General features: G+C 41.5%; 1 protein-coding gene across 10 annotated transcripts in view; it reads left to right on the top strand.

Annotated features, from left to right (window-relative positions):
• The window catches only part of MAP4K4 (mitogen-activated protein kinase kinase kinase kinase 4), a 165277-nt gene that overhangs the window by 102479 nt on the left and 47667 nt on the right, over window positions 1-15131 (top strand). For all 10 annotated transcript variants that reach the window (XM_034059981.1, XM_034059984.1, XM_034059980.1 and 7 more), the window contains exons 4-11: window positions 383-508; window positions 1314-1424; window positions 4180-4270; window positions 5748-5878; window positions 9353-9407; window positions 11752-11830; window positions 13781-13956; window positions 14623-14695. In XM_034059981.1, coding sequence (XP_033915872.1) covers window positions 383-508; window positions 1314-1424; window positions 4180-4270; window positions 5748-5878; window positions 9353-9407; window positions 11752-11830; window positions 13781-13956; window positions 14623-14695 — 842 coding nt within the window. The remainder of the gene's footprint in view (window positions 1-382; window positions 509-1313; window positions 1425-4179; window positions 4271-5747; window positions 5879-9352; window positions 9408-11751; window positions 11831-13780; window positions 13957-14622; window positions 14696-15131) is intronic.

The following is a 15131-nucleotide window of genomic DNA, read 5'->3' as shown; positions in this document are numbered from 1 at the left end:
AAAGATGGAAATAATGCTCCTGTATCGTAAATTCACAGATTTTTCTGGTTTCCTAGTTTTCTGGGTTACATAGAATAAAAGCCTGCTAGCTGTATATTTGCTTAAGGTATTACAAGCATAGGGGTTTTAAACAGATCCTGCCTTGCTCCATTATTGTATGAAGTCCAGTGCTTCATTGCTTTTTTTTAACTATTAAAAACTTGGGAAAATAAAGGTCTGTTTTAGACCATCTCAATAAACAGGATTTTGATGAATGTCTGCTGAGCATGATGTTGGTATAAATTGAACTTTAAAAAACCTGCTTTTGTGAAAGAAGAGGAAATAAATAATGCATGTGGTGTGTTAAACATGCTTTTTGCGGTTTATTCTTCTTCCCCCAAAGGACGAAGAAGAAGAAATCAAACTGGAGATTAATATGCTAAAGAAATATTCTCATCATAGAAATATTGCAACTTATTATGGTGCTTTCATTAAGAAGAGTCCTCCAGGACATGATGACCAACTGTGGGTAAGCAGATTTTTCTCAAGCATGTTCATAATTTTTTCCCTTTTGGATATAGTTTGAGGATGACAGATATATCATGTTATGAAAAGACAAACTAATAGAATTTGGTGCTTGCCTGAACGCATAGATAACTGAATCACATAGGCTAATCATGCATCCTTAAGAGGATGGCTGAACCAAGATTCATTGCTATTAGCAATGGATTTGCTCTTTAAATAACTTTCCCCCTGTTTCCCAGATGGATGGTAACGTGTTTCTTGGGAACAAGGCAGATGAACTGAGCAGTAAGAATGTGTGGCTGTTAAAAAAAAGGCTGCACTTGAGAATTGTACCCATTACATTTCTCATCCCACTTCATCTACACCCTCTAGAGTATTGAAGTTTGGGCTGGAAATGACAGGGTACAGACATCAGTGTATGTTCTTCCATAAATAAATGTGAGTTGAAGAATAAGATGTGTTGCAATGGTGTGATCAGTTTGATTCCTTCAGCATTGGATGTGCTCTTACTGCTGTTGCTGCTAATGCATTTTGCATAGCTGAGCAAATCCAGATTCCCAGCATTATATTACAGTGATTAAATCAGTCCTTGAAAATGTGGTAACTAATGTGAGACATATTCCGTATACGTCTGACACACACTGGAGACATTTGGTTTGGATCTGTTTTCCAGGCAGAGATGTAAAATAAATGATACTCTCTGCTTCATGAGGGTTTCCCAAATCAGTGGTGCAACCTGATCATTTTACTTCATGAGACAGCTGGGAACTGTGTTTAATGTTGGTTGCATGCTGATATTTGTTTTGCAGCTTGTTATGGAGTTTTGTGGAGCCGGCTCTATCACAGACCTTGTGAAGAACACAAAAGGGAATACTCTGAAAGAAGACTGGATAGCATATATCTCCAGAGAGATTCTCCGGGTAAGGAAAATAGTCTGCTCCATTTGAAAACACAGAAACACTCTTACAGAGATGTAACCTAGGTTGAGGTTCTACAAGAAGCTGTTTCTGATCAATCCCGTTAGCTTGGAGAGTACTTGGGAGCAGATAGATGTCTGCTCCACATCATTTAACTCGGTGTGAGTTGTACTGTATTGTAACAGCAGCCTTGCAGAAAATAGCAATTTTTAGTCAAGAGAAGTCAAGGGGAAGAACCAGTGACCTTACCTATTGTAGAAGCTGTGAAACAGCTGCCATAAGACACTGTTTTTGAGCAGCTTAAGGTTGTAACAGCATCGTAACAATAGGGTGTGGAATGGTCTTTTCCAAGTGTGCTTTCAGCCATAAATCACTGCTTCTAATCAAGTCTGTGGAGGAAGGGGGTTGTTGGCCCAGGCCAGCAGTCAGGGTTTCTGTACTGCCATGAGCTTTCATACTGTGGATTCCTGCAGTCTGTCTAGAGCAAGCAGCTATGTTGTACGTGGCTCTGCGCTGTGTAGTGCTAGCAGACGGCACTGTTAAAAGTTTAGCAGAAAGAGGGTTGCCACTTACCAGTTTTTCTAAACTGAAGCTTTAACTGATTACTCTTTTTGAATTGTCATTTGTTTGCTGCACTAAGTAAATCTGGTATGGTTTTCCTTGTACTTCTTTGTAAAACAAACTGCCTCCTACCCAGACCACTATGCAGTATGTTTGTTCAGTTGCCTCATCATAAATGAAGTTCTGAAGAGCTTTATGTTAAAGGAAACCACCACTGGCTCTTGCATAAATCAATGCTGCTGTGGTCTGTGTTGCACGTTTGCTCTGCCTTGGCAATTTCTGAGTTGGCAAGGGAGGGAAATGTATGATGCTGGTCTCTTGTTCCAATTCTGAATGCTAGGAGAGTCCAGCTGCTGGTGTTCAGGCTGGTTGTTTATGGGGGAAGAGTTGAATACCTACTGATGGTTATATTTAAAATCAAATAGATAGCATGCTTTAATACAAGGAAAGCTAACTTCTGCAGGATTGCTCTTATGCTTAATTTGAAAACTGTGTCACCTTGGAGGTATTGCATGCTCTGTTACATTCATCCTGGGTTTTCCTTATGTAAAGAGGTTAACAGTCACTAAGAGGAAAAAATTATTTACCTCAGAGAAGAGTTAGGTGAAAGCTATTTTCTCATTCCTGTGAGAGATTAGCAAAAGGAGCCCTTCATTGCTTGCCAGAAGGAACTGGAATATCTGGAAAGAAGGAATGTTAAACTCACATTGCTATGAGACATTGCAAAACCTGAATCGACACCGAATTTGTCATAGAGGAGACAGGTTGTGTAACAGAAAGTTAAAATGAGCTAAAGTGCCAAAGATCGGTGCAGGTAGAGACAGAGGTGAGGGTTGATCCAGTTGGAGGGGCCTGGGGGCTGCAGGAGTACAGAGACATGCTCCCCTGTCTCCTGCCAGCGCTTTGCAAACAAAAATGTGTTTTTCAGTAAGGCGAGATGGTACTCTGGAGAGAACAGACGATTATCTCTCTGGCTGGGTCAGTGTAGCACAAGGCTTTAAAAAGTATCCTGCGTGAAGCTGTGGAAAAGCCTGCATTCCTGAGAAAACTAAGACGACACTTAGCATTAGCAGCCAGCGAAGGGTCTTGGGGACATGAGCCGTTCACTTGATCTGCTTGTGACATATGTGGGGAGGAGCTGAGCATGGTGGGGTTTTTTGTCACGCTCATTAGCTCTTTTAAAAAAAGAAAATAGCCCAATGGTTATGTAGGCAAACTGGTAAATGATCGTTTAATGAAGAACATGTGTTAGGAAATATTTCTCTACAGCAACCACTACTCTTTAACCTCTTGCAGCTGTAAAGGTTCTATTTCTTTATTTTTCATAAAACATTAAAAGCCTATGAGGGCAACACGAACAGGCAAGACGATCCCACCGGAGACTACAATTTTCCGAGCAGAGGGCTGAGGAGAAACCAAAATACAGGCAGTTGCTAAGAGGGTTGCCTGTTGTTCTCCCAATTACATTAGAGAGTAAAATGCAACATATGTCTTCCTCAGCCCTCCCTCCACATGGCTAACGCTCTGGGGCATGCATCCAGGTGCTGTCTCAACAAAAAGCACCGTATGCCAGGAGGTTTTGTTTCCTTTGGAAAGTAGAAAGCTCATACATTTTTTTTTTTCTTTTTCATGGGTTTTGGAACAGTTATCTGGCTTCATGGCCAGAACTGCAGCTTTGCAGCAGAGCTTTTGTTTGTCATCAGTTGTCCCTTGTCCTCAAGCATAACTGCCAGTCCACCACCCCTCCACACCCTTCCTGGGGGTGCATATATGCATGTTCATGCTGCCTCCTTTCTTCCTCCACTCCCCTTGCCTGGACTGAATTCTGGGTGACCCTGTATGTGCTGGATGTCAGTGATGTACACTGACACGATGCCATTTACAGTGTCAATGTGTTTCTGGGAGATGAACTTTCTTCACATGGCAGCTGAGAGGTGTTTGCACAGTGCAGATATTGGACTGTGTTTAGGTACAGCATGTGTGTGACCTGGGGCCTCTGTCTCTGCTCCATTACTAAAAGCTATGTGGGTGGTGTGCTACAGCAAAGGTTCCTGTAGGTCCCATTGCATCCAGCCACTGAGCAAGAGCCCAAGACCCCATGCTATGGACTTTGGGGGTGCTGGGAATAGGCAGCCTGCTGATAAACAAAAAACCTAATTCTGAACATCCTCTCCTTCCTTTCTTCTCTTTAATGCAGGGGTTGGCACATCTTCATGCCCATCATGTGATTCACAGGGATATCAAAGGGCAAAATGTGTTGTTAACAGAGAACGCAGAAGTGAAACTCGGTAAGTAGGCATGCACGTGCACTTCCTCATTCGTTCAGCCTTTGCTTTTATCATGTTTCTATATCAAGTTCGTCTTCTAAAAGCCCTGCAACATGTTCTGTAGCATGAGTGCTCTGTCACTGTTCCTATATGGATTGAGGCCCTGCATGTATTTCCTCCCACTTCAGGAAGATGGAGTGCAGGTTGTAGTGTTTCATTAGGTGAGATTGGCTTTCATGCCAGAATCAGTGTGGGGATCATTTTATTTTCCCCACCAAGCTGTGCGTGACTTGTGTTCATTCTGATTACCTTTATTCTGGACTTGGGAAGTCACAGGAGTGTCTGTTCTATTTGGCTTTAATAGCACCTACTGTTCAGGTTCTAAACACAAAAATATGATCAGGATAGCACTCCGAATGGGCATCAAACTTAAAACACAATTCCAGCTCTGACATGCCTGCCGAAAACCACGCTCATTCCTGGCCTCCTCCTCTTTCCCTTCCAAGTGGACATACTCTTTTTTTCTTTCTCTGTAATCTGTCTCTTCTGGTTACTACACACTTTAAACTTCTGAGTTTGTATCACAGTGCACTAGCCACCTTTTTTTTGGTTAAATATAGAGCCATGCTGAAGCCCTCCCACCCAGCCCACATCCCTTCTGTTTGTATTACACCTTCCTGCAGCACAAAGCATGGGAAGATGTCCTGGCTGCTGGAGGAGGAAGCTCTCAGAAGAGCTTTCCTCCTTTTGGTCCAAAGCTCCCAAACCGTTGCTCCCACTGAACTCATCTACACAAGTTTGTCGGTGTCACCCAGCTGATGGATGCAGTGAAGCTGAGACGGCCCTCGTAGAGCAGAAGCAATTATTACTATGGAAAGACATATATCACTGTGGTTGTGAACAGGAAGAAAACACCCTTGTAATGTAGTTGCCTTGTAGTGAAACGGGCATCTCTTCTGCAACCTATGTGTGTATGTGTGTGTAGTTAAAGTTAGCACCTCTTGAATAAGCGTCACCTTCTGCTCTGTGCATTAGATCAGAAAGCAATTCCCTGAGCAATAGATTATTTTTGCTGTCCAGTTTTAGAGCAGAAAAGGCATATTGTTTTCTCATAGCATGAGAGGTACCTCTGGGAAGCAGCTCCTTCTGTATAGGTGAAGGTGCTTGGCTTCACCATTTGGGAAGCGACTAGACCTGCCTCAGCCTCCCAGGCTGTATTTTTGCAGCTGTATGCTCCCTTCTGCACAGGCAGACTGGTGAGAGGTGCAGGAGAGGTGGTTGTATGCTGCTGTATCCCTTGATGCTTGTGGTCCAGGCACATTGCATGTGAACCACAAGGGCTTGGCTGCCTCACTATTAGTCGTCATATTTCTCCTCAGCATGGTTCTCCCATGTGGCACATCCACAGGGTTTTATTTCCAACTCACCTTGCAGAAGTAATCATTGCATTTTTTTTCCCTTCTTATTTTATTTTATTTTACTCTTTTCCCACCCGCAGTGGATTTCGGTGTGAGCGCTCAGCTGGACAGGACAGTTGGCAGGAGAAACACTTTTATTGGAACTCCGTACTGGATGGCTCCAGAAGTTATTGCCTGTGATGAAAATCCAGATGCTACGTATGATTACAGAGTAAGAGAGTCTTGTTCACAGGAAAAAGACCCCAACAAACTAACATAAAAGAACTATGCAGTTGCAGTATGAACACCTTGAATGATAGCAGTTTTTGAGACTTCTTATGCTTGGCAGGAGTAACACTGTTTTGTGTAGGTACATTCTTACTACAGGAGTACAAGGTATGGGTACTGTCAAATCGTGAGCTTTAACAGTTGCTGTAACTTGTATTATCATAGATTTGAGACATAAGGAGTATAGGACTTCAGTGTGCTGTAGGTGCTCAGAGAAGGCAAAAAAGAGTTTAACTGGAAACACTCATGTACTCAATTTGTATAATGATTGTACCTTAAATTATGTTAGACTGTGTCCCAGTTATTGTAGTAGCCCAGAAGAATACGTTTTAGGTTTTGCCTTAAATAGAACCACCGTCTGGAGAGCCAGTGAAGTACAGAAGGACCTCTTTAAACTGTGCCTATTCCTCATTTCAAGATACATATACATGTTGATAAAAAATGATCCATCACAACATTTCTCAGCAAATAGTTTTTAATGTAGTTTGCTGCAAACAAAAGATACAGTTACAGCAAAGCCCGTAATTGGCTTGATGGTATTTGTGCCACCATTAAGAATGTTATGTATGTATATTTGAAGTTAAATTTCTCTAGTGAAAGCATATTGTAATCTTAAAAATTCTTCTCTGGTAGCTTTAATGAAAGCACAAGGAAAAAAGAAATGTAAAAATACACGTCTAAAAAAGATCTTGGACTAATGCAGTTGTTCCAACTTCTAATCAAGGGCAGCTAAGATACCAACCTGTGATTAAGGTCTTACAATGACTTTTAGAGCTGCATATCAATTAAATGAATTTGCTGAGATTGATAGTGATGTTAGCTATCCGTATGCTTGTGTATGTCTGTTTTGAAAAGCCAGATTATGCGAATTGGTGTGTTTGTACCTTTTGACTGAAATTGATCAGGTTGATCCTATTTCTCTCGAGTTAATCGCTTTTTACATCCATTGGGGCATTGTACTAAAGATAATGCTTTATATCTTTGCAGCTGGAGTTATTAGGTAGGAAGGGTGGCTATTATCTAGTAAAGGAGAAGAACTTCAGCATTTGTTAATGTAGTAGTGATGTGAAAAATAACTCCCTCTGCCTCTGAAGGCATCTGTTTATTGTTTCTAGTAGGGCACTTTCCCCCAAAAACCTCATGGTTAAAAGATTTTGTAAGGTCATGAGTCTGTGCAGTTTAGCTTAAATGGCTGGATTGGACCAAGAGCAGAGTGCCTTGATGAATCAGAAAAGGCAATCATTAGAAATACTTCTCTGCTTGTAGTAAAAGAGCTTATTTGCTCATTAGTTCTGGGTAATTTTTTAAAGCATCACTGTTATGACCAGAAATGAAGACTGTTTTGCTCAACAACAGCTCTCTTTCAGTAGCAGCTTTCCTGGGGAGATTATTCCAATGGCTGACTGATCTCATTGTGAAAAATTTTCCTCTTGTGTCTAGTCGGAATCTCCCCCAAAGTAACTTGTGTCCATTACCCCTTGTCATGTTCCATGTGACTCTTGTAAAAAGGAGTCTTTAAATACCGGAAGGTGTCCCTGAGCCTTCTTTTTTCAAGGCTGAACAAACCGAGCTCATTCAGTCTTTTCTCATACTTCAGGCTTCCAGTCCTTTGGCCATTTTTGTGGTCTTTCTTCGAACCCTCGTCAGCTTGTCCACATCTATTTCTGTGTAGTGGGGACCAAAACTGAATGCAGTATTCCAGGTGTGGCCTGACAACCGCCAAGTGGGATAATGACTTCTTTATCTCTGCTGGTGATCCCTTTTTTGATGTCACCCAGCACCTGGCTTTCTTTGCCAAAGCAGCACACTGTTCACTTATATAGGGCTTGTTGTCCACAAAGACCCCAAGGTCCCTTTCCAAAGAGCTGCTCCCCAGCCAGGGAGATCACTTGCTGTGCTGCACTTCTGGATTACGTATATTCAGGTGCAAGACCTTACATTTGTTCTTCTTGAACTTTATAAGGTTCTTGTTAGTCCACTCTTCCAGCCTATCCAGGTCATCTTGCAGGGTGGCTCTCCCTCCCAAAGTGTCCACTTCCCTACTCAATTTGGTATTATTGGCAAATTGCATCGGGGTATACTTGATCCCATAATCCAGGTCACTTATGAAGGTACCAAACAATGCTGGGCTCAGTAATGATCCCTAGGAGACCTCACAGGTAATGGATTGCAAGCTAGGAAAGGAGCTATTCACCACCACCCTCTGGATGCAGCCTGGTAGCCAGTTCTTCACTAACTGCACTGACCATTCGCCAGGACCATAATGTGTCAACTTCTCTAGCAGGAGGTTGTGGGAAACTGGATAGAAAGCCTTGGAGAAATCCAGGTAGACAATGTCCACCATTTGCCCCACATCAACTGAGCAGGTTACTTTGTTGTAGAAGGCAGGTTTATCAAGCACAACTGGCCCCTGATGTATCCAATCATGTGCTTAATTTGACTTGTAATAGTCCCTAAGAGGTTTCTCTCCATCACTTTCCTGGAGACTGAAGTAAGACTGATGGACCTATAATTTTGTGGATCCTTCTTTAAGCCCTTCTGGTAGATAGGGGTGACATTTGCTTTCCTCACGTTTTCTGGGATGACCCCCAATCTCCACAACATCTCAAAGATTATGGGAGAGTGGCCTTGCAACGACACGAGCCAGCTCTTTTAACACCCTTGGACAGACACTGCCAGAGCCCACCTATGTGTAGGGGTCAATCTGCTGCAATAGCTCATATACAAACTCTTCCTTCACTGATGGTGGATCTGTGTTTGCATCAGCCTGGAGTTTAGTTCCCAAGGCCTTGGGTCCAGCAATACTGATAAACACAGAGGTGAAGAAAGTGTTGAGAACCTCTGCCTTTAAAGTGTTAACGTGTGACTGATTCACCTTGACTGTTCAATAGCAGGCCAGTATTTTTCTTCTGCTTCTGCTTGTTATGTATGTACCTGAATCATAGAATCAACTAGGTTGGGAAAGATACTTAAGATCATCAAGTCCAACATTTCTTGCAGTTTTTGGCATCTCTGGCCAATTTCAGTTCTAGTTGAGCTTGTGCTTTTCAAACTGCATCTCTGCACACCCTGACAATGCTCTTTTTCCATCCTTTGTAAGCAAGGGAATATTAAAAATTCTGTTGTCTCACAGAGTTAGATTTCAGGCAAATACAGTTTTCATTGTCATAATGTGAAAGTATTTTCATGTGTTATTTGAAAGGGTTGTTTTCATACTCTTTAGGGATACGCACGGGCATTTCTGCATATATATATGTATTATATGAAAAGTATGACACTGTTACAAGAAAAATGTTGCTTGTATTGTTTAAATAGCTGTGGTATTTGGTTTCAGTCTCACCTACAGGGCCTCTGTAAATAGTACTGTCTGAATGGGTAAATCCACCTACTAACATATGGTGTCTCTCTTTTTATGCAGAGTGACCTTTGGTCATGCGGCATTACAGCCATAGAGATGGCAGAAGGAGCTCCCCGTAAGTGATACATATGCTGCTCCAGTGGGCTGATTAAGACTGAAACATATACTTGGGAGATGCTGGTTGTAATCTAAGCCTAGTTTTGAGGTTTCCAAAAGTATCCTCATGTTATTTCTGTTCTCTTTGGTTTTGCCTGCCATATAAAAATAAAATCCCATAAATAGCAATGCTTTCGATAAAGATAGGATTGTGTTTAAACACTTACAGTGCAGACTGGAGTAATTTAATTTCTATAGCAGGAATATTGGAAGCTAATCGAGTGTCAGACTTCCTTCCTATGGGTAGTATATTGTGTTTTGGAGTTGTGTCTCAGTTTTTGTATGGCCTGGCCTGGGATGCTGAAAGCTCAGCCAGGGAGAGGGGCAGTGGGGCCTCGAGAAAACTGACCTTAATGAAAAAAGCATATGTAGCAATTGTTTCTGTGTCGGCTTTCTGTCGGTCTGGGTAATGCTAACATTGCTTCTCCTTTTGTTTCCACTCGTCAGTGGGTGGTGTTGATCTTCACTGACATGACTCAAACTATAAATCCGCTTTCAACACAAAGTGTTGAACTTAATGCTCCTTGCTTAAGAATCTTTATCTGTTGTTAGGGATATTTTTGAGAGAGAAACCTGGAAACCAAAAATGCACAACTTCTAATAGCTTATTTTCTGAATGTGAAGGCAAACAGCAGATATGTGCAAGGAGGGCAGAAAGATTTAAAAAGAAATTAGGCATGATGTTTTGACGTTTAATGACAATTTTCATGGAAGTCCTTACTGAACCGTTGCTACCCTCACTTGTTATATTTAAAAATAACAGCCTAAGGAACCTAAGATTCAGTTAATTATTTTTTTTCTACACATAAGCAACTACCACTGCGACACAACAGCCTAGCTTGAAACCTTTGTCTTTGAAATAATCAAGTTGAAATGAAGTATTGATATTTTCCTAGTTAAAATATGGACGTTTCGTTACAGCTGCTCTCTGATCTTTTTGTTGTTGTTGTTAATGTGAAATTTATAAATCAAATCACAACGCTCTTGTTCTGATTCATGTTTTAGGAGATGTAATGGTTTTGTTTGGTTTTTTTGATCCCTAATTGCACATCTGCATAAATGCCCATGGGAGAGCTGCTTCCTGGACACTTCAGCCAGCACTGTATTAATAGTGTTTGAGCTGCCACTTGACCTCCTTTTTGCCATACCTTTTTGTTTAGTGCATTGAGTTGCCTGGATGGCTTCCAATTAGAAGCTGTGTCCATGGGTTTTGTAAGCCTGGAATTGAACAATAATACTTTTTAATTTCCAAACCAAAGCAGAGCTTGGTCCCAATTTGTGTAAAAGCACAAGAGGGGCATTTGAGAAGTAAGCAAGGATCCAGTGTGAATTCTGAACAGTTCTTGCCTTGCTCTGTCCTCTGGCATTTGGGCTCTCCCTCCTTCCATGGCAGCTGAAGAGTCCATCTCTAAGCTTGATGGTCTGATGGGATCCACAGGCATCCAAGGGACTTCTCTGCCAAGGTTGTGACCCCTTATTTCTGAATTCAGAATCCTCTTCACATCAGTCTGTTTCTCCTGAATTTCTGTTGTGTGGAAAACGTTACCTCTTTCTCCAGTGATTATTCAGGCTGAGACTGGTGCTGAAAGAGGTCAAGCATAGGAAAATGGTAAAAGCCAGGGGATTTGCTTCTAGTGACTTTTCTTGGGCAGCCTCTCCCTGTTCTCTTGTTTTTCCCTTTGTTGGCTGTGTCATGGTGCTTTGCTGTGGAGCAGAATGATCCTTAAGGCAGAGAACCCAGACTCCCACTAAGTGTGTGCTGAAACAAATGTGACTTATTTTGACAAAAGGAATGGGTTTACATTTCAGTTCTGTGGGGAATCCTTTTTTGATATAAACCCTCCCATGCTTCAAAACTGTCAGCCTCAGAGTGAAGAAAATCTCCAATTCTGGATAATAAAAATGAGGCATCATCCACAATGGGAGAGAAGGGAAGTTTGTATGAAACAGTAACTGTGTCATTCTTTCCTTCTGCCATCATCATCTCCCAATATTTTATTGACCGGAACGTAAGTTAGATGACTTGGGGCTGGAGGAGGGCCATGCACAGATGTTCCCATCATGATTGATTCTGAAGGTTAATCCATGCCTCAATCTCTTTCTCTTTTTTGGGCCACCCTTGGCACATTGAGCTGTGGAATTGTCATTTTGGGCTAATTCCATTTAGCTACGTTGCTCTCTGTGTCTGCTGCATGTGTGGTCAGGATAGTGGGAATGTTTGTGGAAGCTAAAGACATGGTATTTGAAAGAGCAGCTAAGCCAACATCTGTATATTCTGTTTGGTTTTGTTTTCTTTCCTTCAGCCCTTTGTGACATGCATCCCATGAGGGCACTCTTTCTCATACCCAGGAACCCTCCGCCACGGTTAAAATCCAAGAAATGGTATGTGTTAGTTTATATCTTGTTTGTGGCCCTTTTTGTACCATGATGTGTTTTTGTGTCTCGTTGCATGCTGTTTTGTTCCCACTTCCAGAGAACCATAAAACAATTTTAAGTTATCAAAAATCACTCTGTTATCTTCTGTGCTGCTGAATCAAAGCGTGAAATAAAAAGCATACATTGTTTATTTAGTTCTATTTGTCCCAGAGAAAATTTGTCTTGAATTGTGTGAAAATAAAAACCAAGCTTTTTTTCTTGACAAAGCAGCATCTGTATTAAAGTGACAAGTGGATCCATATTTTAAAAGATAAACTCCCGCAGCACTCTTAATATGCAGTATGTTTTCTCAGATGTATTGTAACACAGAAACAAAACAGTACTATAGCATTCTAGTTGCTAAGTTGAAAGGAGCTATTAAAACTAATGAAGGCTTTTACTATAATTATTGTAAACTAGTGGAATTGAGTGTGTGCTTCTTGCCAGCTGAGAAAAATCCATTAGTATCGGAGGATTTCCTCCCAGTTACTGGTTACACTGGCACATATGAAACAAATAACTCCCTATAAAGAGGTTTCATATATATTGAATGTGATCACAGGATGCTGTGATCCTGTCAAAATAATGAAGTGATTTCACTGCCTATTCAATATCAACATAATATAAACTTGGCTTGCTTGCTGGGCTTGGTCTTTGCTCTGATTGACTTATTTATGCACTTGTACTGTCAAGGCATCCCTCTCCCTCTCTCATACTTGCTTTCTGCATATGTTAAAGTAATAGAGATGCATATGCAGTATTTGCATAAGCTATTAGTTAACCTTTTTATTTAGAATAATAACACTTAAAGTGTGAGGAATAAAAGAAAACAAAACAAAGTTACCTTGAATCCAGCCTCTTAGATTCCAGTAGGAAGGTGAAGTGATGGATGGAAACTCTTGTTTTTATGCTTAACCATGGTACTGGAAGTGTTTGCTGCCTAAGCACAGGAGCAAGTTGGGAGCACCCTGCAGTCAAAAAGTGACGCTGGCCAAAGCCAGTGCTGCACTGACTCAGCTATTGTGGTAGTGTGCTCATGGCAGGTTATGAGAAAATAGGCCCAATGATGAAAAATGTGGGTTTAAGTATTTCCATTATTGGCATTTTGCAAAGTGGCTTGCTTGGTGACTTCTATCAGGAGGTCCTCTTTCAAGCACTCAGATGAAGTGCAAATTTAGGAAGGTGGTACCTCAGCTTAGCTAATTCCCATGCCCTGTCACTTCATGTGGCGTGCAGTTCAGTTCATGCCCTTAAATTGTGTCAGTGAGAATTTGTCCCCAGGTGCCTGTGTTGAACAGACAACAAACACTGTTCAACAGCTGCCTATTGTTCTACAATGATTTTGTGCATGGCTCTTTGGGTAAAAAATAAAATAATCTTAAATGCTTGTAGTCCTATCTCAGTGAGCCCAAGTGTGTACAAAAGCAGTGGAGTGCTGCTTGAGTCAGGGGAAATGTTGGAAGCAGTTCTTGCAGCTTTCGGTACAGCTGCTCTGAAGCAGATGTGCCCTTAGATAGCATGGGCAGGTGGAGACACACCAGAGCTGCCCTGCCTGTGCTCTGAGCAAGCTGGATGCTACCCAGCAGAGCTGGGTTTGCATGATTTGCCTTTGCTAATAGATCCTGCCTTTCAGGGCAATTACGCCTGTGAAAGAAGGCACATCACTGTGAGGCTGTGCCTAAGTACTGCAGGTATGTTGGCATTACCCTGTGTCCATCCAGCCCAGTGCTCAGCTGGAGCACACTCAGCTGTGTTTGGAGGCACACTTGCGGATAGCACTTGTACCGTCTTCTGGAACACAATGCTTTTTGAGGAAAGGAATTAGACTTTCAGAAAGAACAGAAAAAAAAAAGTTTGAGCTGAGTTTTACCTCTGACCTTGCTTTGATTTGGTTTGTTTTCTTTTCTACATTCTCAGGTCTAAAAAGTTTTTCAGCTTTATAGAAGGTTGTCTAGTGAAGAATTACATGCAGCGACCTTCTACAGAACAACTCTTGAAGCACCCATTTATACGTGACCAACCAAATGAAAGGCAAGTCCGAATCCAGCTTAAGGACCATATAGACAGAACCAGGAAGAAGAGAGGAGAGAAAGGTATGCAGCTTCTAAAAATTAAGTATTGTGCTTGTTAAAAATATGTGGTTTTGTTCTACTTTGCATTCTAAATTCCCACCACTAGAAAAGCACATAACCCAAACCCTGAAAGATTCTTTTTAAATTCATGTTTTGACTATCAGCAAACTTTTAGTTTTTGTGCTGTCCTCTACAGAGGACAATCAATTCAAGTGTCTTATTTTCAGATAAGTTAAATTTACTCACTTCTGGGCCTCTTCCATACGAGCTTTAAGCAGTATTTAGGAGGATATTGGCATATATGGCCTTTCCCTTTTTGATCTATGGTAGCTTCATTCCTGAAATGGTGCCATAAATCAGACTCGCAGGAAATAACCCATCACAAGAGCTATGAAGCAAATGTTCAGCCTGTTCTCTTTATTCAGGTGGTGCCGAGGTTCTCCAGGTGTCTTGTCTTATATGTACAACCTGGTGTCATTCAGGGAATATGCTGAAAGTGTGCCACAAAGCACTGTGCTGCTCTACAAGTGTGGGAGGATGGGCTTGTTTATGTAGAATAAATCCTATGGTCTGCAGTAGATCTCATTGAAGAGGATGGGAAGTGGTTCACTAAGGCACTACTGCAACTCCCTGCTGTCCTAAAACTTAAGATAAGCACTATCTAGGCCTTTGTTTCTTTCTTGGTAGATGAGACAGAGTATGAATATAGTGGAAGTGAAGAAGAAGAGGAGGAAGTGCCTGAACAAGAAGGAGAGCCAAGGTAATAATTGCTTTTGGGAGGGCTTTGAGCAGACATGCCAAGTAAGTCTAAAGGTCTGTGACTATAAATCAGGAGCATGCTGAATTTCTGTCTCTCATTAAATGCACACATAAGCCACACAAACCACCCAAAGGGTCTGAATACCTATTCTGTGATGCTAAAGGCTTTAAAGCTCCCCCTTACATGGCTTAGAGCCAGCAAGCTCTTGATGGAGGGAGTTTTATGGCAAATATGATTGGTCATGGGCTCCACAGTGGCAGAATTGGACCTTATTTTGCTTGGCCTCATTTCACGCCTTCCACTGAGAGCATGTATTTGACATGCATCTAGTGTCTTTGCTCCGAAAGAAATGAGATTAAAATTTAACATCATGATATATTTTATTAATGTTCCCCTGCCTTTGAAAAAGGTATTTAATGGCCGATCAGGCTTTATT

This window comes from Melopsittacus undulatus, chromosome 2 (assembly GCF_012275295.1).
Source record: "Melopsittacus undulatus isolate bMelUnd1 chromosome 2, bMelUnd1.mat.Z, whole genome shotgun sequence".
NCBI lineage: Eukaryota > Metazoa > Chordata > Aves > Psittaciformes > Psittaculidae > Melopsittacus > Melopsittacus undulatus.
This window is presented reverse-complemented; position numbering and strand designations above follow the sequence as displayed.